Below are 27,843 nucleotides of genomic sequence, written 5' to 3'. Positions count from 1 at the left end.
TGCTCGGTCCCTGCTCCTGCCAACCAAGCAGTTTGAAAGCACCTCAAAGTGCAAGTAGATAAATAGGCACCGCTCCGGCAGGAAGGTAAACGGCATTTCCGTGCGCTGCTCTGGTTCGCCAGAAGCGGCTTAGTCATGCTGGCAACATGACCCGGAAGCTGTACGCTGGCTCCCTTGGCCAATAAAGCGAGATGAGCGCCGCAACCCCAGAGTTGGCCATGAGTGGACCTAATGTTCAGGGGTCCCTTTACCTTTAATTCATGCTTCCCATAACAAAGCGAATGGCGCCATCCTTTGAAATTCACACTTCTTTGAATTTTGTAATGCCCTTCTCCAACCAAAGAGATGGGTGCAAAAATGCATATATTAAGGGAAAGTGTGCATAAAAATATACATGAATGAAGCAAATCTGAGCTTGCCCTTTTACATGTACTGTTTAATCCTCATCCTTACACTTACAAGGAACCCATCATATAGTGTGACACTACTTAATTTCTGAGACTCCTTTTCTGTTAATATTAGGCAGGTGCCCTTGTTGTATTTTTTCTTTTCTTTTTGAAGCCTGCTAGAAGCACTTTCATTTAGGCAAGCCTGCCCAGATGTGTACTTTTATTATTATGAATATTTTATGCTATTTATGTAAGTAGCTTAGAGCTTTTTTATTTTAAGCAGTATATACATCTTGTTAAATAAATAAAAAACTGTGTTAAGGGAAATGGCCGGCAAAATCTGTATATTTGGCAAAGTTGCATACAAAAATGTGTGTATTAGGAATACACACACACACACACACACACACAGTGAGGACTTTGCTAAAAAGCAAACCAAACTGATGAGGAAATAAGAACATAAAAGACCCCTACAGGGGTTTCCTGCAGCCAATCAGAAGCCACGCTTTGGTTTTCAAACATTTTGGAAGTCAAACAGACTTCCGGAATGGATTCCATTCGACTTCCAAGGTACAACTGTACTTGATAAAAACCAGAGGGGTCCAGCATCTTTTTCTAAGAATGGCCAACCAGATGCCCCAATGGGAAACCTGCAAGGAGGGCCTGAAAGCAACAGCCGCAACTCTCCCCATGTGAAATTCCAGCAACTGGCATTGGGAGGCATAATGCCCAGTGCATAATGCACAGAATGTAGTACACTGCCGACATGCTTAGTAGCCATTGACAGCCTTATCCTCCATGGAATTGTCTAATTCCCTTTTAAGGCCATCCAAGTTGGTGGACGTCACAACCTCTTGTAGGAGCATATTCCATTGTTTCACTATGTAATGTGTGAAGAAGTGGTTTCTTTTTGCTAGTCCTGAATCTTCCAACATTCAGCTTACCGGTAATTGAATATTCCTGAGTTCTAGTATTAAAAGAGAGAGAAAGAGAGAGAGAGAGAGAGACCTTCTCTTTTGCCACACTATGCTCCCCACCCCCACTTACACACCTTTTATTTAAATTGAAAAATTCAAAATGTTTGTAACCTTTCCTCATAGGGGAATTGCTCCATCCCCATGATCATTTTGGTTGCCTTTTTCTGAACCTTGCCCAGATCCAACTGGGGGTGAGGCAACCAGAACAGGACACCGTATTTCAAATGACACCGTAGATGTTTGTAACGGTATTATGGTGCCGGCGGTTTTATTTTCAGTTTTGTGGTGAACTGAAGTTAAGAAATGAAAAGTGTTGTGTACCTCTCAGCTGCACCCTCTGAACCTGTAAAGGAACCAGAAGTTGACGTGAATCAAGAGGATGCCAGCCTAGTCCTAGCCAGTCATCTTGACTGAGATAGCTCAGTCAGTAGAGAGTGAGACTCATAATCTCAGGGTTGTGGGTTTGAGTCCCATGTTGGGCAAAAGATTCTTGCATTGCAGGGGGTTGGACTAGATGACCCTCATGGTCCCTTCCAACTCTTTAATTCTATTCTATTCTATTCTATTCTATTCTATTCTATTCTCAGATGTTGTTGGGCTACATCTCCCATAAGCCAGCATGCCCAATGGTCAGGGCTTGCGAGGGCTGCTGTCCGACAACCTTTGGAAGCTGCCAGGTTGAAGGCAGGGTGATGGCAAAGGATTTGTATTGATATCTCCTCTTCTGCTTTCAGATCACACTCACCACCATTGGCTACGGGGACAAGACCCCACAGACGTGGCTGGGCCGGGTGTTGGCAGCCTGCTTTGCCCTTCTGGGCATTTCCTTCTTTGCTCTACCTGCTGTAAGTAGGTGCCAATGAGACCTGGGGGAGAGGCTAACAGGGATGGCAGACTGGTGGGTAGGGGGAAGTGAGGAGACACCAATGCCCTTGTCTGGCACAAGCAGGTAGGCTGGTGGGCTTTTCCAAGCAGTTGATGGGGCTCCTCCTCCGAAATTAGGCCTTGACCTCTATTTTCTTGCTCCATTTCTCTTTTCCACACAGGGGATCCTGGGCTCGGGGTTTGCTCTCAAAGTCCAAGAGCAACATCGGCAGAAGCATTTTGAGAAGAGACGGACACCGGCGGCCAACTTGATCCAGGTGGATAGAAAGGAGAGAAGAGTTTGCCGCAAGGCCCTTCTCCAGCTCTGTGGGTGGGCTGTGATCCTGGGATTTCCCCCCACTTCTTTGTTTGTGATAGCCAAATCCTTGCCCTTGTAATTGTGGAGGTACGCTTGGAAGGGTGTGGACAACACCTCATGGAATGGCTGGAATAATCCCCCCCAAAGAAGCCAGGTGTTACTTATTTAGAATCACAGAATGGTAGAGTTGCAGGCATCCCCAAGATTCATCTAGTCCAACCCCCTGCAATGCAGGAATCTCAAATAAAGAATCCCCTTGAAACATTTTTACCCTGCTCGTTACGCTTATGGAAATCAGCTAAAAGGCATGGCACACGAGGAAGGAGGGATGGGTGGGGAGGAGGGGGAAAAAAGCAAGGCCGAGCAGCAGTTTCTTAAAGTAATATAGCTCCTCCCCAGGACAAACAATATGACAATGCATCATGCAAAATAAGAAAAATAAGCAAATTTGCATGGATCACAGTGTGGAGCTTTTCATGGCACAAAAGGGGGGCACAGCTTAGTGGCAAAACATCCCTGGCAAGGGATCTTGAGTTGGGGAAAACGTCACTCTGCCTGCCTTGGAAAATTGATGACAGTGGGAACAAGGACTCATGCAGATTTCCACTTGTCCCATTACTTTCCACTGGGAAAACCCATGGTTTAGCACTGAATCGGAACAAACAGCAATTGGGTTTTCTGCAGATTGCCAGATTCAGTGGTAAACAGCAGGTTTTCCTGGGGAAAGCAGCAAGGCAAATGAAAAACCACTCCACCCCATGCCTAGAAACCATGGAGCAAGCCATAAGAATCATTGCTAGTAGAGTAATGGTCAAGTGGGAGGGATCCCAGTTCACAGTTACAATATTGTGCCTAAGGTCCCAGGTTTAGTTGTCACTCTCTGTGGATAAAATTTTCTCATCAGGGCTCAGAAAGAAAGACTCCCTCTCTCTTCCTGAGATCTCAGAGATCCACTGCCAGTTGGAAGAACAATGGAAGTCCTATTTAAGGAAAATGCAACCCCGGCCCCCTTCTCTTGCTTAAATACAATAGCTGAGCATGTCATAGGAAAAGGGGGTGGGTGGGAATCCCTTCAGCTTTTCCCAGGACTCTGGTTTTCCTATGAGCTCTGCATGTTAACCCCATCAAAGCGGGATCCAAAGGGGGAAAAAGAACTGCTAAAGCTAGCCAGGAAACCTTCTCCAAGTCCTAGAGGTTTGGGTATAGATGGCCTATCTCCCATGGTTACATATATTATTATTTTTCACATAAGAAGCAGCTTTTTACTTGAAACATAGAAACACTGGAGGCTTTAGCCTATTGGCCCATCTAGCTTAATATTGTCTACACTGACTGGCAGCAACTGCCCCACTCCCAACAGCCCTTGCAGCCAGCACAGCCTGTGGTCAGGGGGAGTTGGAGTCCAACAAGATCTGGCATGCCCCTGGCTGGTTCCCCTGCACAATAATATCATTTATTAAATTTATATCCTGCCCTGCCTCCCCAAGAAGCCCAGTGTTGCAGTCTGGTCCTTTCCCTTTTCATCCTTGTTCTATCTGTGACCTCCTTCTTGGCCCCCTTTCCCCTCCCCATGTTGCATGCTTGCATGCTCACACCCAGTTCCAATTCAGTTTTTCTTTGGCTGTCCCTCCATCTGCCCTGCATTTTATAATATAGAACCTGCCATTGGGGCAAAGAACAAAAATCCTGGTGTGTTAGCTTTGTGCCTAGATTGTTTCCCTCCCATTGTTGCTGGGAAGGTGATTCTTCTGACTCCTGCGTTATCTCTCTGGTTCAGAGGACTCTTGTGACAAAGGGGACCCCTCCTGCCCCTCCCATCTTCTCCTGTCAGCTTTCCTGCTGCCCCACTGCTAAATGCAACTCCAAGTTGCCTTTCATTCGCTGAAAGGCCAACGAGGAACAGCTGGAAATGGACAGTGAGCGAGACAAAAGGGGAACGCACTCATTGTTTCAGCACACAAAGCAATCGCAAGGACACAGCTCTCTGCCCCCTTTGCTCCCAAGAAGGGCTCCTCTGTCCTTCCCCACCTGATAACGCCGGCCAATTCAGAAGGCCTTGCTTTCTGGAGCAGATGGAAAATGGTGATATGGCCGTCCACTTTCTTCCACCCCACCCACAATAATTCCCTATAGAGCATTTCCCCACCCCCAGAAATAAATGGGAAACGATTTGGGAGAAACATCTCAGAATATTGAGCTGCTGTAATTTGAGGACTCCTGGGAGAAGATTATGGGCTCATCATCCTCTGGTTTAGGCTCCAGCCCTATTCTCTGCCCTGTCCCCCTGCCTCTGCCCCAAATCCTCTCTGTGGGTTTGAGCGTCTCATACTCGAGGCATCTGATCAAATGAAACAGATTAATACTGGAATGTGTGATGAAACAAAGCATACCTTACAGAGGGCCTGTGTGTTAGACTGAGAAGTACAGTGTCTAAAGCCAGTTCACAACAATGTGATGGTACAGGCAGGTGTGACTTTCCAGCTGGGTCAGCCCTACCAATGTTGTGGAGCACAAAGCTGAATACACTGTGTGACTTGCCCCACACCCCCTAAGGTATGCAAAAAGTCCCAGGTTCTATCCTCGGCTTCTCCAGGTAGGGCTGGGATAAGTTCCTTGCCTAAAACCCTGGAGAGCTTGCTGTCAATTCTGAGATGGTTCTGAGCTAGATGGGCCAATAATCTGACACATCGCAAGGCAGCTTCCAATGTTTCTACATGACCATCTACCTGAAGGTGTGGAGACATACGGTCCATATCTGTATGTGGAATGGGACACAAAGGGGAGCTCCTTTGTCCATTGCCCCATACAGCAGAACCCCTTTTGCTATGGTTTGCAAATCAGAAGCTGGCTTTGTGAATGCAGGCCAGCACCACCACTCCCTTCATTTCCCAGCGTTAAACACGGCTTCGTGTTAAATGCACAGCAATGCCCTCTGTGATTTACAGAAATCAGATTCCCTCTTAACCATAGCTTCAAACCATGGGTACCATTTCAGTTTTGTAATAGAACCACAACTACCACTGGTGCCCATGTAAAGTGAGACCATATTTCTGTGAAGGGAGGGGACAAGTTGCTCTGGAAAGTAAAGGAGGAAAATGGCACTTGCATTGTATGTGGACCACTTAGAGATTCTGTTACATTACAGTATGCAAGTATAAATGGATAAATAAATAAATGGAGAGGGAATCTTTTGTCTTGACACCTGTGGGGTAAAAGGCAGCAGATTTTGGCCCCATTTCTGCCAAAGCAATAGTGCAATTTCTTCCCTGTGAAGCTTTTTCTAGATTTACCTTTAAAATCCAGTATCCTTTTTCCAACAACGTCTGGCCAAATGCAGGTTGGGGTGGTGGGTGAGAATATACCTGGTCTTCTGTATTAGAAAAAGAAGTGTACAGACCATACATTCAAAGCACATCCATACACACCCCTCCAGAATCCTGGGAATTGTAGTTTACCCTTCAGGGATTTACAATTCCCAGTACCCTTAACAAACTACAGTTCCCAGGATTTGGGTGTGCTTTGAATGTATGGTGTGTATGCAGCCAAGGATGGTCCCGGTTGCAGTTTTTAATTGCTGTGTTTTTGTTAGAGTTTGGTGGTTTTACTCTTATCTTGTTTATCTCCTGTAACAACGCTGAGGTGGAGTCTATCTTGCATGTCTTTTTTAACTGTAGTTTCTCCCAAGGGACTAGGAAAGCCCTAATATATCCCATTATACAGTCCCTTCCTGGCTGCTTTTCTGAGTCTCTCATGATCACTTAGCTTCAGGGCTCCAGTAAATCACCCACAGCACATTTTTGAAAATGACCATCCTTCTTAGACCACTTCTGATTGCCTTATAGATATAGGGACACTATTTAGTGTTTTTAAAAAGCAAGCAAACAAACAAGCATAATTCTGTTTTTTGGTTGTATTCATTGTATTTGCTGTTCATTTTTTCTATTTTTTTTTGTTTTTTCCAAATTGTTACAAATCAGACCAGATTACTTAAATTTAATACAATTTCTTAAAATCAGGTTTCCAGCTCCTGTTGCAAACATATGTTGATCATTTCCTCCCGAAGCCGCATCTTCTCTTGTTTAATGTCCAGTCATCATCCTTCACAAGACGTTAAGTTGCATTTGTTATTAATGCTGTTAATTGCTGATTTCAAAGAAAGAAAAGGGAAGGAGGGAGATATATATCTTGTTTATCTGTGATATCTTCGTGAGCCACCTTGATTTAAAAAACGACAGTGTGTCAATCAGTAACAATAACGAGATGGCCACTGGGGAAAACAAGCAGTGCATAAAGAACATGCCCTTCTCTTTCCCCACCCCCATCCCCCTCGTCCCGGTTGGTGCAGGCTGCGTGGCGCCTCTACTCAACGGATGTCAGCCGGGCCTACCTGACAGCCACCTGGTGCTATTACGACAGCATCCTTCCATCATTTAGGTAGGTGTGAAGTTGCCTTGATGGAGGAGCCTACTTGGTGGTGGGCCCCTAAAATTCACAGACTCTCTGCAAGCCAAGAAGTGGAGAGCCAGGGTTGGCCGGAATGGCTAAGCCAGTGGGGCTGATAATTAACATCAGGTTCAGGATGGCAGTGGTTGGACTAAAGTTACATTTTTTCTTTGTGCATTGTTGCCATTTCATGTAACAGTTTTCAATATAATGGATGTATCCGTTCCCCAGCAAATAAGAACGGTGGGGACATTTTGTGTCACCGACTTTGTGTCATTCATCCGGTGTTGAGTAGCTGGTGTTGGATAGATCCAAATCAGGGGGGTTCTTATGTTAACTTAAGGTGAGTTTATATGGCGAATTAATTTGGGGAAAATGTTGCCACGCAGCAATAATCCACTGTTCTTTTTCTGTTCGGTCTATGGGCTAGTCAGATGTCTGTCTTTAGGATGGGAAGGGAGAGCACAGAGGGCCTGACCATTGCAGGCACTCGGGTTGAAAGGACAATGTCTCTCCCTCTCTCCCTGGGCAACACTCTTTTGCTTCCATAGTAGTGAATGACAGCCATTCTGTTGCACAGGAGAGGAAAAAAACAGGTGCCCTCAGGAGTGTGGTGGTATGACTTTTAAAGGTGAGGCAGTGGCTTACGCCTCTCGTGCTGCTGTTTTCCCTGGAACCAGTGGAGGAGTGAAACAGAACATCTGCTCGCTGGGGATTGTGTGCAGATTTTACACCCTCATCACAACGCATCACACTTCCATCACAGTTCCATCCCCCTCTCCCTTGACACATGACCTTCCCATCTCAATCAGTGTCGGGACTTTGTTTGCAAAGACTTCTGTGGAGACTGGGAGGGGCGGTGTGGATTTTGGAGGAGACCTTTGGTCTTTACATGCTGATATATATACTCACATACATACATAAATACATGAATATGCACTGGTGGGTGTGGACATACAACGCTGGCCTTTACTGAACCAGACTTGTTAATCCATCTTGTTAAGTTCTGCCTCATTTGACAGGCTCTTCAGGGTCTCAAGTAGAGAGCTATAGCAACCCATAGTAGAAGTCATATGACAACCCAGCCCAGCAAGTTTGCACCACAGAATCATGGAATGGAAGAGCTGGAAGTGAGACAAAGGGTCGCCTACTCCAACCCCCTACAGTGCAGTTGTCAGGTGATTGATTCTGCAAAGTACAGGGAATGACTTCCATACTTACCTTTATATGGCCTGATTCCACCTCTGGTTTCAGGAAACATCTTCAGTGGTGCACACCCTGTCACAGAGGCAGCCAAACCTTTGGGGCCAGTAAGCACATCTGGAATTTTGAGAAAGTGCCGTGGGTGCCTGCCTCCCAATGGCTGCTGCCGGGGTGTGGCAGAACACAAAATTGCTGCCGCATCTACAACAGCAGGGAAAAAACAGGGCTACAAAGCAGCTCCCCCTCCCAGAATCCCCCTCAAGTCAGTGGGAGAAATGGCATGTGCCTCCACGTTCATTCACAGAAAGAAGCTCTTTGCACTTCTCAGAACAGATGGGAAGATGGATGTCCAGCCCTGGCGTCCCGTGGATTGCAGGCGTGTTTCAAGGGGGCAGGTCCAACGTAAGAGGGCCTGAATCAGTGAAAGCAGGAACCAACTGGGAAAAGCTATCAGCCATTCATGCATTGTCGATTTTTGAGGGGATATTTTCTGAGAGCTTTTGTGGCAACCATAAGAAGCAATTACATTAATGCCAGTGGGTACAACTTGGGCAATCTCTGCTGTAGCAAGATGAAAATATAGCACTCTAAAGAGCAAGGTGCTGCAAGTTCCTGTTTTGTTTGCCTGCTATTTTGTTCATTCTTTCTTATTTATTTATTTATTTATTTATTTATCAATCAATCAGAAGATTTCTACACTGCTTTTCATTTACCAAAAAGAATACCACAGGGGTTTGCACAATAATAAGGCATAGTAAAGGTAAAGGTACAAGGACCCCTGACCATTAGGTCCAGTCGTGACCGACTCTGGGGTTGCGGCGCTCATCTCGCTTTATTGGCCGAGGGAGCCGGCGTACAGCTTCCGTGTCATGTAGCCAGCATGACTAAGCCACTTCTGGCGAACCAGAGCAGCGCACGGAAACGCTGTTTACCTTCCCGCCGGAGTGGTACCTATTTATGTACTTGCACTTTGACGTGCTTTCGAACTGCTAGGTTGGCAGGAGCAGGGACCAAGCAATGGGAGCTCACCCCGTTGCGGGGATTCGAACCACCGACATTCTGATCGGCAAGTCCTAGGCTCTGTGGTTTAACCCACAGCGCCACCTGCGTCCCTTATAAGGTATAACAGTATCCAATAAAAATTAGTAAGCAGTAAAATTGTCACAATCACCAAAGTCTACTAATAATATGAAGGGCTGGGGTAGCCAGCATGGGGCTAGTCAGTTGTTTTTCTGTACAACTCTCAGCATCTCGTCCCATTGGCCAGGCTGACTGAGAGTGATGGGAACTCTAGACCATTGTTTCCCAACCTTGGGTACCCAGCTGTTTTTGGAGTACAGTTCTTATCATCCTAGACCACTGGTCTTGTTAGCTAGGGATGATGGGAGTTAAAGTCCAAAAACATCTGGAGACCCAAGGTTGGAAAACACAGCTCTAGACCATAGCATCCTCAGGTCACCATGTTGCTACCCTTGGCCTGGATGAACAGGCATGTCTTCCATCAGCAGTGAAAGCACTCCGCAGCTGAGGCATAACTTGCTTTGACAATACAGTAGCTTTGTATGCAGTTCACTCTGCTGCCATCGGAAGGTTGGAGATGGCATATTTTGTTGTGTCCAGTAATTTCAATGTGTTTTCAAGCTGTGTGCAGAACCAGTCAGTTTATAAGGTTCAGGTCCAACTATGAAGCCTCACCACTGCATGGTTTTGACCAGTCATTCAAAGGCAAAATACCAAAGCCGAACATCTGTAACCCCCCAGTTCAACAACCCACCTTGGCCAATTCACACCTCTGAAAGACCAACTCAAACAACTGAAAGAATTATGGGATACCCCCCATCTTTATTCCTCCCCTTCAATTTCTGCATGTTATATTGATATTATTATTATTATTATTATTATTATTATTATTATTATTATTATTAATTTTCTTTCTCCCCCTTTTCAAAGCATTTTAATTTCTCCATGTTTTTATTTGGACCCACCCCTAGAGAACTGGTCCTTATGTTTGACCACTTGCACCGAGCTCGCAACGGGGGGTTCAGGAACTCTGAGGTGAGGAAATTCCCCGATGGAGCTCCACCACCGTATCACTCCTTCACCTCTGGCCTGAAAACCATCCATCCTCCATTTTGCTCGGGGGAAAGGTAGGGTCAAAGCCTCTTCCATGCCTGTGGTGTGTCCCCTCTGTCTGTCTGGTGTGTTGGCTCTTTCTCACTCTGCTGCTGGTTGAACTGGCTTCCTTCCAGTCTGCAATGGCCCTTTGACTTGAATGCACCACCAGTCCTTGTTCTTGGCCTCCCCCTTCTGACTGGAGTCTGCCGCTACATCTTGCCTATTCTAATTAATCATTTTTAGCAAGTGCATTTTCTATAGAGAACTTCGGTGTTTGTAAATGATAGCTGTCACCATCCTGGCCTTTTGGTGTGGATTGTAAGACTTTGCTAACAGTGGGAATCTAGCTTTCTTTCACAGATTTTAGTGCCTACCTCAGAACCCTGAGAATCAAAGTTTTTAGGATATGTTTCTTGCTGCTGTGATTGTAGGGCAGAATGAATAGACGATGGAGAATTTGTTTCTGAAGACTTGGAGGTTAGGATTGGGCTTCTTTATTCTGGTTTAGAGAATAAGCAACACAAGCTACTTCCTCTCTCTCTCATCCATGTGATCAGGAAATCTGCTCTGAATCAAAGGGGTGGCTGCAGTGGCATAGCGTGGGTTACCTGTGTCCGGGTTAAGGAAAGTATCCTCAGCACTGCCTGCCAATAGGTTGAAATGAAGGGGCAATAGCTTGGCAACCTGTCCAATTTGCAGCTGCAGTGCCCCATGAGTGTCAAGCACAGCTGAGAGTGGGACGGGGATTGGTTGGGAGTGGGTGACTTTCTAAAGCCTGGGCAGAGGGCACCCTAGCAACCAGCTGCTGCCCAAATCCACTCCCCAGTCCACCCATGTGAACATTGGGAGATTTTCTGTGTGAGGGGGAGGATGCAATATTTTTCATTTTTCATTACTACTTTCTTTTTCTTTTGAAATTTTGCACCCCTAAGAACTTTGTGCCCAGGGCAACCACCCTATGGCCCTGCCCATGCTATGCCACTGGGTGGCAGAGAGTGACAAGAGGGGAAAGATCTGCAAGGCAGAAGGTGTGGTGATCTATGCACATGGTGACTGGATCAGCGATAGAGACTTAAAAAAAGACATATATTTTATTGGTTTTTAACAACTATAATAAAACCTGTAGGTTTTCACATGCCTATATCACACACATATAAGAAGGAGGATTAAGCAGAGGCACTGCAAAATAACTGAATTATCTGAGACATAGCCTCTCCCAAAGCAAGCATGAGAGGCTGGAGGTCTGACATTGACATCACTTCTATTTACATGGCTGTTGAACGGGAACCAGAACTTGTTATACGGATCATGTTTAGTTTGGCCTCTGACAGCTCTTCTGTGTTGTGTTAGATATGGCAGTTGGGTCCTTATTTGTAAGAGGAGGGACAAGGGACTTCTGCTTTAGGAGCAGAAAGCAGTTTATAGAACCTATAAACACTGATGAGGGTTTGGCAACTTGTGGGGATGGAAGGTAGGAAGCAGAGACTACAAAGTTTGTGCTTCATGGTGCTGAAAATCCATTGTGTGTTTGTTCCTTCATAACAGACAGGCAGCAAATATTTATTGAGGCTAAAAAATTAAAATCTGCTAGCCCTCAGCAGGGCAGATTTGTCGCTGGATGCAACCAACTGGATTGCCTTGACTATGTGAAGGCCTGTGTTGCTGGGCCGGATAGTTTCCCCCCTCAAGTCTCCTTTGCAGTCCCTACCTCATTTCATCATCTTTTTCTCTCTCTCCTCCTCTTTACCTCCCTCCACTCCTCCTCCTCTTCGTCCTTCCTCCACCTTCCCATCTTCACCATTCCCCATTCATTCCTGGAAGCTGGAGAGAAGAGGAAGCTCCACCCCACAAGTGTTTACGCCTAAGGTAACCTTTCCCTCAAAGCTGCTGTGTGCTTTTATTCCCCCTCAAAAGAGAGACCACAGGACGGTAGGTTTTCTTCCAGAAGTACGGACGATCTGCAGCTGCTGCTTGGGGAGAGGTCATCAAAGCCAAATAAACCTTGAGTGTGTATTTGTGAATGTGTGTGTGTGTGTGGGTATCGGGAAAGAAGCCAGTACATTGTTACCACAGAGACATTGCCCGCATGCTTTTTAGGCTCTAAAGCAGGTGGTGTCCTCCTGCTGGTCTCCTAGCAACTTCATCACTGACCATTGGCCATGCTGATTAGGGCTGATGGGAACTGAGAATCCATCAACATCTGGAGGGCACCACAAATGATCAATGACCCCTGGATCATATCCAGGCCTAAGAGGGGAGCCATTTGCCAGTCCCAGAAACAGAGAAATGGTTAAGCAACACATCAAAAAATGGGATTTGATAGCAGGCCACATTAGGGTCATGGAGGCTCAGCCCATTGCCCTCACTTATTTCTCCCAAGCAGTCTTCCAAAAAGTTGGTTGCTGACACAACTGCATTGTTTTGATGCTACTGCACAGCTGCCTGTTCCAGTGTTCCAGTGAATGCATGTCTCAGAATCACGATTGCAGAGAGGCATCTTCCGGTTTTCCCAGGAATGCCCCTGTCAGTTGCTTCTCTCATGCAAAGTTTCAAGTACGCACCTTGCCATATGGAGGCAGAGAGCGAAAAGTGAGAGAGAATGCGTGAACCAAAACTTCCTCCACAAAAACTGGTTATTTGCTGTCCCCCCAGTTCTTTCTCTGAAATGTGCTTATCCTTTTTAAACCAGAAGTTTTCCCAACAGGTGTTGTTTTTTTTTAATATAATAATGGATTGCTTCCTGAAGGGGTCCAATAAATTGCCCCATGCCTGCTCATTTGAATTAGGACCAAAAACTTATGGATAAGAGTTAAATATTTAGTCACATTTGTCATTGAATGATTCGTTCTGCAGGGGGTGCTGTATGCACACAAGCATCCATTATTGCCAGCCTCAGCAAGGCTTTTTCCCTCTGGGATCATCCTTCTAATGTCCCTTCTGCTGCCCCCCTTACTAACTTTTTGCCTCCTCCTCCTCCCACCTTTCCCCTTCTGTTGTTTTCTTTCTTTCTTTCCATTTCTCTAGCCAGATCTTTAGTAGTAAAAGGAATTTCTTTCGGATTCACACCGGCTGGAAACAGAGGTACCGAGGCTTTGGATCTGCTACCCAAGAGATGTTTTGGGGTTGAATTGGATTTTAATTGTCATTGCATTGTTTCGTCCTGTGTTGGTTTTTTCCTTTCCTTTAGAAAAAAAAGGATGGCATGCTGCTCCAATGTGCAATGGAGATGTGCATGGGGGGTAACCCTCTGAATCTTGCTATGAAGTCCTTTCTTGGTGGGAGATATGTTTGCTCTCCTGCAACCAGATAATCGGTCTCCAGTGCAGCTTAAAAGGAGAGTCCATTAATGCATTTCAGCTGGAACCATAGAAAAAGGAGAGAGAACTATTCAATATCCCCCAAACTCCTTTTAAAATGGTTCCTTTCCCTAGTCTTCTAAACTTTTCTACTTCCTTTCCTGTTGGGTTGGGATTTGACCTGTCTGAACAGAAGGCAGTTGATGGACCAAAAATTGATCAAATGTTTATGTGACGTGGATTTTATCAGGACAGTGTTACAGAGGGAATCATCCATGGTTCAAAAAGGTACTACTCCCAAGTCCCCCAGAGGCTCAAGGGGTGGAGACTCAGCAGCCAAGGGGGTGGAGTGTGTTTGGGGCAGAAGATGGTAGTGATGGCTCAGGCTGGGGCTTCTTGAACAGGGCCTAGAGCTAATAGCAGAATCTCTCATCAAGCTAAACTCAACATACCCTCTTTATTTCTGGCCAAACAGCTTGATACTCCTCTTCTCAGCAAGGACAGTGAGGGGGGGGGGGGTTCAACCTCAGACCAGCGCAAATCATGAGGGCCACCAACCCTGTGCTAGAATTCAGCTTTATAGAGTGCGGATCTCACTGAGGTCCCTCCCACCTGTAGAGAGTGCAGTGGGCTCACATGAGAGACACCACTGTTGGACAAGCTGTATTGCCAGGACAATGACTTTCTCCTCCTCGAATTCTCCGTTCCAAGGAAGGGGAGCCTGCAGCCCTCAAGATACTTCTGGGCTGTAGCTCCAATCAGCCTCAGTCAGAACCGCTATTGGCTGAAGATGATGGATGCTGTATTTTAGAGATGCCTTTAGTGACTGAATGTGGCCACTAGACAGAGTTGGTCCATATGGCTTCAAGTCAGGAAGTTCCTGTTCTCAAAGGCGATTGTGTTGGGAGTCCTGCTTCCACTGCTATCAGATGGCCCCCATGAAGCAGTAAGGAAGATAGACTTCTGCTTCCATCAGTGCTCAGCTGGGGCAGAAGAATCTCTGCCCCTTCCCTTTTGCAACAGCTCACTTATTGTCTCTTTTTAGAAGGCAAGGGAAGAAGAAGAATAAGCTCAGTTATATGAAGCCCAGTTTGGTGGTGGAGCTTGTAGGTTTCATTAAGTCCCCTGCCCTACGTCCCTCACTTCCTAATCTGAGCAGTGTCAAAAATTAATAGGAAAGTGGGATTTTCCCATTTTTTTTTCTTATAGCAACTCTAAGAAAGCTGTGCTGGAGATCTGCTTGCCTGTAGGTGCTTGATGACAAAGTGGGTTTGGAATAACTCTTGGGGCCAGTAGTGACTTTGTGGATTCTCTCTCTCTCTCACACACACACACACATCACATCATTCCAGGGGAAGTGGTTCCATTAGCACGGTGATGTCACCACTTTTCATGGGCATCTGGATTCCAATACGAGCACTTGCTTCTGTGTCTGTGTGCCATGCCCACATCTGCAGGGATGCAGAGAGTCTTCAGAGTCCACAGCTCACCCTGTAGGACTTCTGCTGCATTAAACCTCAAAAGGATCACATTCAAAGCTCACCTACTGACCCCACACCCCGAGGCTTTCCTAGGTGTGCATCCATGGAATTAAAAGTTGGTGGTTGTCCTGGATGGGCTCAATCAGTTTTCACCCACAGGAAGAATTTAGTCTGGCAGATATGCTACACAAGGGCTGGCCCTGAAGTTATTCCTATCGTGTTTTTAGTTGAGATGCATGGGGGAAAGGTGGAGCAGGCGAGGGGGCCAAGGAGGTTGACAACTGCCCCATCAGTGCAACCCAAGGAACAAGGCTGACAAATAATTTCTGCCCTGGTGGCAGTTCTTGTGTGCCAAGGAACCCTGGCTTGAAAGTCAATTGGCATTCCCTCGGCAAGAACCCCGACAAGTGTTTCCAGAACAACAGCTTGATCACAATTACTGATCATAGGAAGCTGCCTTATATTCAGTCAGACCACCGGTCCATCTAGCTCAGCATTGTCTACAGTGAGTGACAGCAGTTCTCTAGGGTTTCAGGCCAGGTCCTTCCTAGCCCTACCTGGAGATGCTGCTGGGGTTTGCACCTGGGACATGCATGCACAGCATGTGCTCTGCCACTGAGCTATGGCCATGGATGTGTGCAGAAATAATTTTTGTCGGGGAAAGTCTGTGACACTTGCATGAGTCTGTGTACAGTAAAACAAATAAATGCATTTAGGATTCAGGGGGGCAAATGCCCTCCCCCAAAATGGACACCTGTGGCTATGGCCCTACCCTCAGCCCAGCAGCGTAGAGCTGCAAGGAATGCTGGGGGCACAGAAAGGGTGAATTTTCAGTTCTTGGAGGGCAGACTCAGGTGCGCTACAAAAGATTTAGGCAGCAACTCCCATTGGTCCCAGCCAGCATGGGTTGTGCTGGCTGGAGCTGATGGGAAGTGCAGCCCCAAAGCATCTGAAGGGTACCTGGTTGTGGAAAGCTGCTCTCAGGTGATGTTGAGGACTAGGAGGAGGCCTGTGATCTGTGTTTTGCATGAACTGAGGGTGCACTTCAGTAGACTCCCCTGCAGTGCATCAGTGGCTTCTACTGAAATCCAGCCAATGTGGAAAGTGGTGTCTCCAGTTAAAAGACCGAAAACACCTGGCTGGAAGGATTGATGGAAGAAGTTACCCAGAGCAGATGCAACATTCTCCCCCCATCCCACCCCAATTCAGAAGGCCCCCTGGGGCTTGAAGGTGGCCAAGAGATGGTTAGTCTCTGGGCTCATCCACCCTTTTGTTTGTGCTGCAATTTCCAGAAAAAATCAGGGAGGAGAAGACTATGGGTGGCTGCTAACCATGATGGCGATTCTCTGTCTCCATGGTCAGAGGCAGCAATGCTTCTGAATAATTTTTTTTGGAAACTGCAGGAAGGGAGAGTTGCTCTTGCACTCAAGTGCTGCTTGCGGGTTCCCCACAGGCGTCTGGTTGGCCACTGTGAGTACAGGACGCAGGGCTAGATGATCCAGCGGGTTCTTGTTATGTTCTTACTTATTGTGCTTCTGACAGACACATTTTGCCCATTCACTCTTATTTTAATGTTGAAGGCTAACAATGCTTTGTTGTACCTGGGTGGCAGAATGCCTTCCAGAGTAGCTTACAAGTGAGATCAAGAAACTTAACATTTCTCTTGACTTTTGTTCGTTTGTTTGTTTTAAGGAAAGTTGATAAGACCCAAATGTAAAATCCTCTGCTGTTAAATTTGCCTTTGTGTGGATCTTATGCCAAATGGTGACTTCTGGTCCTTGCACCTTGGGTGTGGGGCTCCCCTTGCGTAGCCTCCAGACATCTTAGAAAGGGTTATCCAATGTGGTCTGTGCTACATATTGTTTGTTCCATCTCTGGATTACTCAGTGGTAGCAATTCTTTCAATGCTGGATCTTCATAAAAATCCTGTGGGTCAGTGCTAGTGATGTCTCCAAAATTTGTATTTCTGGGACTTGGAAATACTTCAGGAGTTCATAATGCTCAACTCAAATATGGGGCGAGCATTATAACCCCTGAGGTTGTTGCTGTTTTATAGGTCAGAACCAGCACTTTGAATTTGGCTCTGGGACAGATTTGCTGCCCTCTTCCTCGCACTGTCAGCTTTGCTTGGGTTGGAGGCCTCAGCTTCCTAACAAGGGAGATGTTCTTGGCCATTTAGCCAGAACATCAGCCGGAAGACTTATTTATTTTAGCTAGCTCCCATGTACTCCCCCAAAACCTCTGGAGTATCCAAACATCTCCTTTCCAGCCTCCTTTTTCTGGCGGTGTCTTTCAATCTCTCTTTATCGGTTGGTCATTTTAATGCTTTATATTTTTGTTTCTTTCTTTTTCAGCCCTTACCGTAAGTACCTCAGTAGCATCTGGACCATGAATAGAGTTTTGTGGCATGACTTGATTTTGTCCTTTTCCTTCTCTCCCCTCACCTATTTCTTTGTTAACAACAACAAAACAACTGTCAGTGGTCAGGATTGGGTGCACTATATAGTGCACAAATATATATATATATTTGTGTGCGTGTGTGTCTGCACTAAGGTAACTCAAATTCTACAACAAGCTGGATTCTGCAATCTTATGTCTGTTAAATATATATGCATGAACTCTCTTACTTTGCATCATTTATTCTGGTTCTTCTAGTTGGAAGGAGGGGTCAGGAGCTGTTCAGGGTACTGAAACTCCACCCCTAATCCTTGCAAATCTTAACCAGAATTCAACAAAACTTGCCCACACACTTTCATGTTGTTGTTAGCAATGATAAAGACTAGAATCCTTTTTTTTAAAAAAGTTGACGTTCTCAGAGAGTCTTAATCCTTAAGTCACTTTTGCATTTTTAGAGGAGGTTGTGTGGAATTGCAGCTCTGATTTATGATATGCCTGTCCCCACATCCTAGAGAGTGCCCTTACTAAGCACAGAGGGGAAACTGGTCCCTCTCCCTTTTCATGTAGATTCCCCCCCCTTCTCCTGCATAGCTAGGATGTCCTTCCATGCCCTGATGCCCTCCAGAGATTTTGCCCTACAAAATCAGCCCCAGAGACTGGTGGGGCAATGGAGGAGAGTTGTACCCAAAAACATTTGAAGGACACCAGGGGAAGGTTGAGCTAAGGAGTGGATTTAGCTTTGATACTACTGGTTGAAGCAGTTGAAAGAGTTGTCACTGCCTTACTTAAGAACCAGTCATTTAACCTTTTCTTTTCACTTCCACAAGCAGCAGAAAATAAAGCCATCCTTGTGGAAGGGAAGCAGTCAAAATCATTTGTAAATGTGTTAAAAAATAAAAGACACCCATTAATTGCAAAACAAAATGACCAAAAAAAATAATAATATCACCACAGTTTCTACTGCTATTTGTACGCTAGCTAGGACCACCTTCTTATTCTGGATTAACTAATCCAGGCTAAAATGCATCAATTGGGGCACAACATGCATGCCTTTGAACTACTGTGTCACACTTACATTCCTGATTGGGTAGGGAATCTGTGGCCCTCCAGATGTTGGACTCCAGCCCCAGCCAACATGGCCCAAAGTTAGGGATGATGGGAGTTGTAGTCCGGCAACACCTGGAGGGCCACAGGTTCTCCAGCCCTGTTTTGGATTAGTCATATTGCAATCCTATCATATCTACTCAGAAGTGAGTGACACTGAGTTCAGTGGGGCTTATTCCCAGAAAAATATTACAAGATTGTGTTGTATGAGGGGCTGGTGGACACACAGCATATTTTGACCAGTCATTGGTCTTCGCTGATGCCTTACTTCTAGAATTTGGTTTGTGAGCAAACAGAAATTCACTTGAGTTGGGGGGAGATACCACAGGCTAAATAAGAATCTCTTTGAGTCTCAGTGTGGGTAGAGTAGCCATTTATTCAGGTTCTGAGTTCAAGACCTTGGGAAATGCCCTATCTTTAGCCTGCTGTGATCAGGCTATTCTTTGTATCAACATTTCCTCTCTGATTCTTACATACATCTAGAGTTGGTGTAGGATGTCAGAACCATTGAGTCTGCTCCAGTCAGCTCCCTCTTGGAAGCAGACAGCAGGTCCACCAGGGACCAGAGTGCAAAGCGCCACATCTATCTCTTTCTCTCTAGCGCCCCCTTTAGGTTGCTGCTTGCATCCTCCCCAGCTCAAGAGCCCCTTACCTCCCTCTTAATTTCTCCATTCCTCCCCTGAATCCTTTGCAGCAATAAAATGGGCATCAAGGACCGCATCCGCCTGAACAATTCCCAGAGGCAGGGCAGCCGGGGGAAGCAGCATCTGGTCCCACCTCTCCGCCGCTCTCCCAGCACCGAGAATGTCAACGAGGCCATCAGCCCCACCAAGGTGCAGAAGAGCTGGAGCTTCAACGACAGGACAAGATTCCGGGCCTCGTTGAGGCTGAAGCCCCGGACACCTGTGGAGGGTAGGACTTGGGAGCACCTGCAGTTTGGGGTTGTGAGGGGTTCTGGGGTGAAGAGAGAAGGTTTCAGAGTGTGCTTCTCTTTAGGACGTGCTCCTCAAGATGCCTGCAGAAGGAAGAGTTCTAGGCAGCTTGAGGAAGTGAGCCAAGCCACATGCTACTACGAAAGGAAGGAAGGAAGAAATAAAAACGTCATGGGGTCATTAATCAATCTGAACCTGCTAGGGGAATTTCATTCCTGTTCTAAATATGATATTGATAGTATGCAACAACAGTCATCAACTGCCCTGTTCCTGCCCTTCAATCTTCACAACTTTTATTTGGATGCAAGCTTATACTACAGTGGTACCTCGGGTTACATACACTTCAGGTTACATACGCTTCAGGTTACAAACTCCGCTAACCCAGAAATAATACCTCGGGTTAAGAACTTTGCTTCAGGATGAGAACAGAAATCGCGCAGCAGCGGCGCGGCAGCAGCAGCAGGAGGCCCCATTAGCTAAAGTGGTGCTTCAGGTTAAGAACAGTTTCAGGTTAAGAACGGACCTCCAGAATGAATTAAGTACTTAACCCGAGGTACCACTGTATTGAGCAATTGTTGGATAAACAAAATCAGAGCAAAAAGGGGAAAAAACACACGGGGTGTGTGTGTTTGATGGTAGGGAGAAGCAATTATTGTGCAAATGAACCGATGGAGGGTGGAGAGAAATCAAGAGGAAAGTGGGAAATTTGTGAATGGTGGGCTGTGCACAGAGGTTTCTGCCTTCCTTAAACTGACTAAGAAGGCATGAATGCCAGGCAAGTCACTCTCCTCCCATGAAGCCCTGTTTCTGCTCACAGTTGATGGACCTGCAGAGGAAAGCAGTGAGGAGAAGGCCTACCAGTGTGACTTGACTTTTGAGGACATCATGCCTGCTGTGAAGATGCTCATCAGGGCAGTGAGGTGAGCCCTGTGGGGCAAGTGCTCTTGGTTCAGGCCCCTGGGGGCCTTTGTCTTGTGTTATTTGGCAAGTGTGGCTCTGGGTACCCCTTTCCTCCTTCCATCCATCCTCTCTGATGGATTGATGCCTTGCTTTTGATGAGACAACTTGAACTTCGTGATGGGGGTGGCTGGGTAGTTGACTTTAGGTAGTTGACTCCCCATTGCTGCACCTGTCTGAATGAGGGCATAGGTGGCAAATACCCAAGTTTTACAGATTGTTCCCTTTTCTGGGCTCAGAGCCCAGTACTGCAAGCTCGCGGATAAGGATAACATCAAAGCAAGCCAATTAGCTTATATCAAAGCAAACAAATATAAACATATATGACAACAACTACCAATTAATTGTGGGGTTATCTTGACTACCAAGGTGGTGTTAGCAAAACTTCCGGGACACTTTGGTTCAGCACACCTGGTTGGCCATGGTGAGAACAGGATGCTCTGGCTAGCTAATCCTTTGGCTTGATCCCGTGCACCTTTTCTAAAATTCTTACTGGGCTACATGGACCAGTGGTAATGGAAATGGGTTGGAGCATCTACTTTGCATGGATGAGGTCCCACTACCTGGTATGGATAGACAAGTCTTCTGTCTGCAGCCCTAGAAAGGTGCTACTTGACAGAGCAGACTATGCTGGATGGGCCAGTGGTCCATCTCTCTGTAGAGCAGCTTTCACCAAATTATAAGGCTGCCTTTCCCTCAAGCCTTCTGGATTCTTACATTTTTGCAGAATCCTCAAGTTTCTGGTGGCCAAGAGGAAGTTCAAGGAGACGTTGCGTCCGTATGACGTCAAGGATGTCATTGAGCAGTACTCAGCTGGTCACCTGGACATGCTTGGCAGGATCAAAAGTCTCCAGACCCGGTAAGTGGAGCTGCCAATGCCTGCTTGGACTATAGTTTCTCTTGTAGGAAACCCACTTTCACCCAGAACCTGCCTCCCTCCTTTCCTCCTCCCCCCTCCCTCCCTCCCTCCCAGTGTTGTTGAACTACAACTGCCATCATTGCTCATGGGGCTTCTTCCCTTGTGCTTGATCCCTACAGCCAGTGCAGAATGTTGTGGCGTGATTGCTGACAGGAGTGAGACCCTCCAACATATAGCACCTGTGCTCAGGTGTCTGCGCTGGCTGCCAGTTTACTACCAGGCCAAATTCAAGGTGTTACTATTAATTGAGAAAGCCTTTAATAGCCTGGGTCTGGAATCACTTTGCCCAATATATGCGGAATCACTTTGCCCAATATATGCCCACTTGGCTGCTTCAATATGTAGCACTGGTATGGTTGCAGGTGCCATGCAATACTTGTTCAGCATTTATAAGAAATCTGTAGCCATTCTTTGGCACTTGCTGCCTCTTGGCATCAGGCAAGGTATCTTCATTTAAAGCACATTACTTCCCCCAAAGAATCCTGGGAACTCTTTTTTTAAGGCTGCATGGAATTATAGCTCTGTGAAGGCAAGAGGTGATATGGTTGGAGTTTATGACATTATAAGTGGCAAGGAGAAAGTGGATAGAGGGAGGGAAAAAACTCATTCCTCCTCCTCCTCCTCCTCCTCCTCCTCCTCCTCCTCCTCCTTCTTCTGTGATCGCTCATAGCCGAGTAAGATTGTCTTCCATGAACATTGACTCATGGGCATCTAATGAAGCTGAACGTTGAAAGATTTGGGAAATATGAAGGAAAGTATTTCAACTTGGATGGCTTTAAAAGAAGATTAGACAAATTCATGGAGGAGGAGAAGGCTATCAATGGCTATTAGACATGATGGCCATGCTCTGCCTCTATGGAGGGAGGCAGAAGTGCTTCTGAATGCCAGTTGCTCGCCCTTGCATCCTTAGCCCTCCATGCATTGTTGCATCTGTGATTTCATTTTCCTGCCTGTCTCTTCTCTCTTCCCTGCCTGGCAGTGTGGATCAGATTGTGGGCCGGGGGTCTATCGCTATCGATAAGAAAAAAGGGGAGAAGACACCACTGGAGGTGGAGCTGGCGGACGACTTCAGTATGTTGGGCCGAGTGGTCAAGGTGGAGAAGCAGGTATGGCTGGAAGTGGCGGACGGAGGAAGGGAAGGAAGGAAGGAAGGAAGGAAGGAAGGAAGGAAGGAAGGAAGGAGGGAAGGGTCTGTAATGCACACACTTGAGAGGCCTCTTGCAACCCCCAGCTAGGAATAGCTTTATATGTGGACAATTTTAAAAAAATGTTTTAAGATGTTTTTAGTGTTTTATCACATCTGTCACACTGAGCTCCTTTGGCAGGAAAGGTGGGATATGAAATAATGTATTTATTTATTTATTTAGCTAAACTAAGGCCTTGTTGCCAGCTGGAACACATAGTGGCGATAAGATCAAAGAACTGCACTGAACACTCATTAGAGAGAACTTGGCTGCAATGGTGGCAGACTTTCTGAGGCTACTTTTTCAGCTAATGACTCAATCAAATCTAGAAGCTAGAGATGTGAAAGTTGAGTTTCTCCCCTTTCCACTCTGATCCGGGGCACCAGAGGGCCTTTTTCTCCCTCCCTACCCCTCTCTCCTTATCTTGCTCTGCAGTGTGGCAAGGCTCAACCAAGGTGTAGGATACAGTGAGGTTTAAGCTACACACAAGACAAAGCAGGGCTCAGACTGTGCTCTGGAGTTACAGCAGTTGAAACAGAGCCCTGATAGAGTAGTAGCAACAGATGCAGCCTAATTGTTAAAAATTCCTCTGCTTAAAGGGCTCGGCCTTCTCTAATAATCTCCTCCAGCAGTGGAACAGGGGAGGTTCAGGTCTCCCTGGGTCTTTTTACAGTGGAGTTGTGAGAGGAAGACAATGCCACATTCTTGGCCTGGTGGTTGGTGGGGAGGCACTGACTCCTTCAGGAGCAGTGCCTTCCCCTTCAGGTTCAGAGTCCTCGCCTCCATCACCTGATGGAAAGCAGCCCAACTCCTGGCTTTTGACAGACCTCTCTTGCTTTGTGCAGGTGCAGTCCATTGAGCACAAGTTGGATTTGCTCTTGGGTGTCTATTCTCAATGCTTGCGGAAAGGGTCCGTGAACTCCATCAGCCTGACGGCAATGCCAATCCCCACCGGGGAGCCTGACATCACCTCCGACTACCACAGCCCCGTGGACCACGAGGACATCTCTGTCTCCGCTCAGACCTTGAACATCTCCCGGTCGGCTAGCACCAACATGGACTAAGATGGCGTCCAGCCTAGCCATGTGGTCGTTACACACCAGCCATATTAGGGAGGGCGTCATCTCTCTGCTTCCAGGGCAGAAGGAGGGATAGACAAACGTTGCCGGCTGCTCTGACAGACAACGCTCCGAGAGCGAGAGCCCTTCGTCACCCTCGCCATCCTGGTGGGGCGCCAACTGACTCCTCTCAATGCACCTCAACTTTACTTGAAGTCTTCCAGCTGCAGAACAAAGCCGCTATTACTGGGCGTTCCAAGAAGGATGCAGTTTTCATGCCCTCCGTAGAGCCATTGTGGCACTTCTGTGGCTTTTTAAACAAAAAGTGCTAAATAGCAGCGCCTGGCAGTCTGAACTGCATGGGGCAGGTGGTCTGTGGAGAGAAAGCCACGCTAGCCTGAAACATGATGCAGGCTCCATCCTTTGCCCTTCAGCCTTTGATGAGCATCTTTTAAGGTTCTCTGCTATCAAAAGCATCTCCAGGTGCATCCAACTCCATAGGGGCTGGACCCTCCTTTGTCACAGAGGTACCAGGGCTGAAGAGCCACCAACAGCCCCTTCCCCCAGCCCAGCAAATAACACCAGTGGTTCCAGACACTTTACTTTATCGGCTTGTATCTGACCGCCTCTGGCTCCAGACTTTTACCAGGTTGGAGATGCTTACTAACAGCTATGCAAATGCTAGGTAACCCTTTCTTCCCCGGTCAAAAGCAAGGGGCATTGCGACTCAAGTGAATGTGGTTTCTTACCTTTGCATCTAGAAGAGAATAATAACTGGCAATGTCTATTCCTGCTCTTGGCAGCGTTTAAGCACCTTGGCTCTTCCCCCACTCACCAGGTAGTGGACATTGCTCTGTGGCCCCGATATCATAAGCACAGCGGGACCTTCCTCGCAGGGGAAGCGCTTCCCAGGTGCAGAGCAAACACGATATGCAACAATCTTAAATATGCAACCTGAAATCAATCTTTACAGTCGATCAGTGGACTTTGAGCCTCCCCTGACTAGGACATGGAGGCAATCCTGATGCCTTTATATGCTCACCTAAGAAGGCCAAATCCAGCTGGCCAGCAGCAGAGAAGTTCCTGGTGACCTGCAGGGTGTGTTGCATCTGATTCCTGTCTTTAGGGCAGCAGCCAGCCTGTCCCAAGGGATTGTGCCTCCCTTGCATCCAATAGCATTAGGCTTTCATAATTAGAGGCTCTGGTTTTGTGGTGGTTACCTTGACGAGGGGCGCTCTGGCGTAGCTTTAGATCCTCCCTCCCCTCAGACCACCTAACGAATCCAGCCCCTTTGCTAGCAGACAGGCCCTGGTTGACCCCCCGATTTCCACCCCTCAGTCTCCTGCAGGCAGCCCACTAAACTGCCTTCTTACGATCCTCACCAAAAGCTTGTTTCCGACATCATTTCAAGCCCCAACCTCTGCATCTTTGGGAGCTGTTCCCATTATGAGGCTGTGCCTCCAGATATGATACGGTATTTTTATTTATTTTTTATGTTATTACTATATTTCTATCCCACTTTCTCCACCAAGAAGCTCAAGGGTGGTGCACATAGCTCTCCCCATCCCTGTTTTACCCTCACAACAACCCTGTGAGGTAGGTCAGGCTGAGAGGCTACGACTGGCCCAAAGTCACCCAGTGGGCTTCATGGCTTTGAACCTTGGTCCCCGATGTCCAGAACTCTAACCATGACATCTCACTGGCTCTCAGACTTGCCTTCCTAATAACCTTTCTCAGTTAGTTTGTTTTGCTGTTTTCTTAATCTTAATTGCAATAAGCATCACTGTAGACTTCAGTCTTGAGTGTGCTTTCTTGGGGAAGATCAATGGCTGAGACCTTCTCAACACATTACCATTCCAGGTGTGTGCTATTACAAAAAACAACAGCGACAACAACACTTAGGTAGGGGTGGATAATCTTTCTTCAGCTTGAGGGCCGCATTTCCTGATGGGCAAGCTTCCAGTGGCCGCATGTCCTGGTGGGCGGGTCCAGAGGGTGAAGTGGGTGGAGCAACAGGGGTGACTTTTGTCTAGTAGGCAACATTCCAACTAAGAAAGAGCCAGAGGTTTCTACCTACACCCACACACAGCACATCCCTCTCCATACAGGCAAACTTGTGTCCTGTGTTCCAAGGACACAGGCAAAACACTTGTGAAAGGCATGGCCTGGGGGAAAGGGGCATGGACTAGGAAGAGTCGTGGCCTGTGAAAAGCCCCAAGAGCCAGAGAGAGAGGCCAATGGGCCTGAGATTTCCCAACTCTGCTTTAGAAATTCATCTGCAAAAAATAATGTACAAACCAGATGTGTCTAAAAGCACATGCATCATACCAGCATGCATGTCAGAGGTCCACAATTGACTGCAGCTCTGCCGAGTTGACACTCTGCCGCAAACCTGAGCTTGCTGCTGTGTAAACAGTGGCCCTTAGATCTAGTAGTTTGAGGGGACCATATACTTCCTCGCTCTCCATTTCCATTGCACATTCTTGTTGGTACAGAGCCATCCCACAATAATTTACAAGCTTGAATGGCTTGTTCCTTTCTGCCTTTCCTCCCCCTTCTCTGGCCTCTACCTGGCCACCTGGATTTCACAGTGTACTCCCACCCTGATTGGATAATTATTTTTAAGCAGGAGATCAGATCAAAGTCCTTCCTCTTCCTCATTGTTTCTGTCTTCCTCTTTGTCTCTGTCTTCCTCTTCCTCATTGTTTCTGTCTTCCTCTTCCTCATTGTTTCTGTTTTCCTCTTCTTCATGGTTTTTGTCTTCCCTTCCCCACTGATTTTGTCTTCTCTTTCTTAGTGCCGCCACCACCATTGCCATACATGAAAATGGAGGAGGGTTTAAAACTGGAAGGTTATCCCTTTCTTTTCACCTCACAGGCAACATCACCAGGGTGACCCAGTTGCCCCAGGAGGTATCAGATTATGGGGAGGGCCCTGCTTCCATTTCACGCCTCCTTAGGGTGCATGCCACAAAAGCCCCTCTGGCCTCCCGTGCACCTTTCTCCTTTGCATGCTCATGCATGTGTCTTGAAGAAATGGCTAGAGCTTTTCCTGACTTCTCAGCCCACCAAAGCCCACCTCTCCCCACCTCTCAATGCACTGAACACGGCGTCTTTGGAGAACACACCCCAAGTCTTCCATCCAAGACGGACGTCTCCAAAAGTGGGAGGGAGAAGGGGCTTGTGCGGTTGGGGGAGGAAGAGAGGAGGGGCATGGCTTTGACCAACCAAGGTAAATGAAGTGGACCCTCCGATGGATTTCCAAATAAACCTTGTTTCTGAGACAATGAATAGTTACCTCACTTTATTAACTTATTAACTTATTTGTTTCATTAAAGTTTTCAGTAGACGGTTGCCTGTGTGTCTCGTTAATTACCTGTTTGTGAGAGAAACCTGCGGGCTGTGTGGATGGGGGCCAGAGTTAACTTGGGCTCCATCTTGGAAATGACTGTCCGTCAATCTGCATGGGGCGGGGTGAAAGATGGAGTGAGATATGGGGATCACTAGGATCCCCCTTGCCTTTCAAGGCTATTGAAGCCTACTGTTGAGGGAAAGTTGTACATTTATTCATTCAAAGCATTTACACCCTGATGTTTGGCTCCCAGCACGGCCTACAAATCAGTAAGAATAACACAGTGCCTGCCTTTGGGCTTACCATCTAAAAACAGATGACACAAAAGGAAATAGGGAGGGGGAAGGAAAAGGAATACCAGCAAACTTGAGACACCCAATTCTTTCTGTTACATGGTTCTTGTAAATGACCGACATGGTAGAGATGAGCTACTCATGGTTAAAAAAGCAGGCAATGGCATATTGGGGATGGGGGCACAGTTGTACTGACAGTGTATTGGAGGAGGAGCCTGGTCCAGCAGGGGAGAGGGCAGATGAGGGGAGACGGTAGTTACTGTTTCCTGCTGTTTCTGTTCTTCCAAGAAGTTGGGAAGAAGCTATAAAAGAGCCAGGAGATGGCTTGGGCTACAACAGGAGTGGGGAATCCTCAGCTTAAGGGCCCCATTTCCTTCTAGGCAGGTTTCCCAGGGCCACATTCCAGTGGTGGGCAGGATCCCAAGTAAAAGTGGATGGAGCAACAAATGTCAATTTTATCATTGTTATGCACACACAGTCCTCTTAGCCTCCACCTAAGCAAGGAACAGGCATTATCAAGCATTCAAGGATACATTCCAGCCAGGTAAAACATTCAGGGTG

At 46.8% G+C, this 27,843-nt stretch overlaps 1 protein-coding gene across 3 annotated transcripts in view; it reads left to right on the top strand.

Moving 5' to 3' along the window:
- Nucleotides 1-26,991, top strand: part of KCNQ4 (potassium voltage-gated channel subfamily Q member 4) — a 92,586-nt gene extending 65,595 nt beyond the window's left edge. The window contains exons 6-16 of one of the 3 annotated variants that reach the window (XM_083625197.1): nucleotides 2,101-2,211; nucleotides 2,413-2,508; nucleotides 6,895-6,983; nucleotides 10,187-10,342; nucleotides 12,132-12,176; nucleotides 13,335-13,391; nucleotides 19,283-19,500; nucleotides 20,338-20,440; nucleotides 21,205-21,336; nucleotides 22,376-22,502; nucleotides 23,426-26,991. In XM_083625197.1, coding sequence (XP_083481323.1) covers nucleotides 2,101-2,211; nucleotides 2,413-2,508; nucleotides 6,895-6,983; nucleotides 10,187-10,342; nucleotides 12,132-12,176; nucleotides 13,335-13,391; nucleotides 19,283-19,500; nucleotides 20,338-20,440; nucleotides 21,205-21,336; nucleotides 22,376-22,502; nucleotides 23,426-23,644 — 1,353 coding nt within the window. In that variant the 3' untranslated portion in view covers nucleotides 23,645-26,991. The remainder of the gene's footprint in view (nucleotides 1-2,100; nucleotides 2,212-2,412; nucleotides 2,509-6,894; nucleotides 6,984-10,186; nucleotides 10,343-12,131; nucleotides 12,177-13,334; nucleotides 13,392-19,282; nucleotides 19,501-20,337; nucleotides 20,441-21,204; nucleotides 21,337-22,375; nucleotides 22,503-23,425) is intronic. The other 2 variants (XM_083625198.1, XM_083625199.1) reach the window with 2 other exon arrangements.
- Nucleotides 26,992-27,843: the final 852 nt, after the last annotated feature.

This window comes from Podarcis filfolensis, assembly GCF_964270895.1.
Source record: "Podarcis filfolensis genome assembly, chromosome: 8".
NCBI classification, from domain to species: Eukaryota; Metazoa; Chordata; class Lepidosauria; order Squamata; family Lacertidae; genus Podarcis; species Podarcis filfolensis.
The sequence above is the reverse complement of the archived record's forward strand: the minus strand, read 5'-3'. Positions and strand labels throughout refer to the sequence as shown.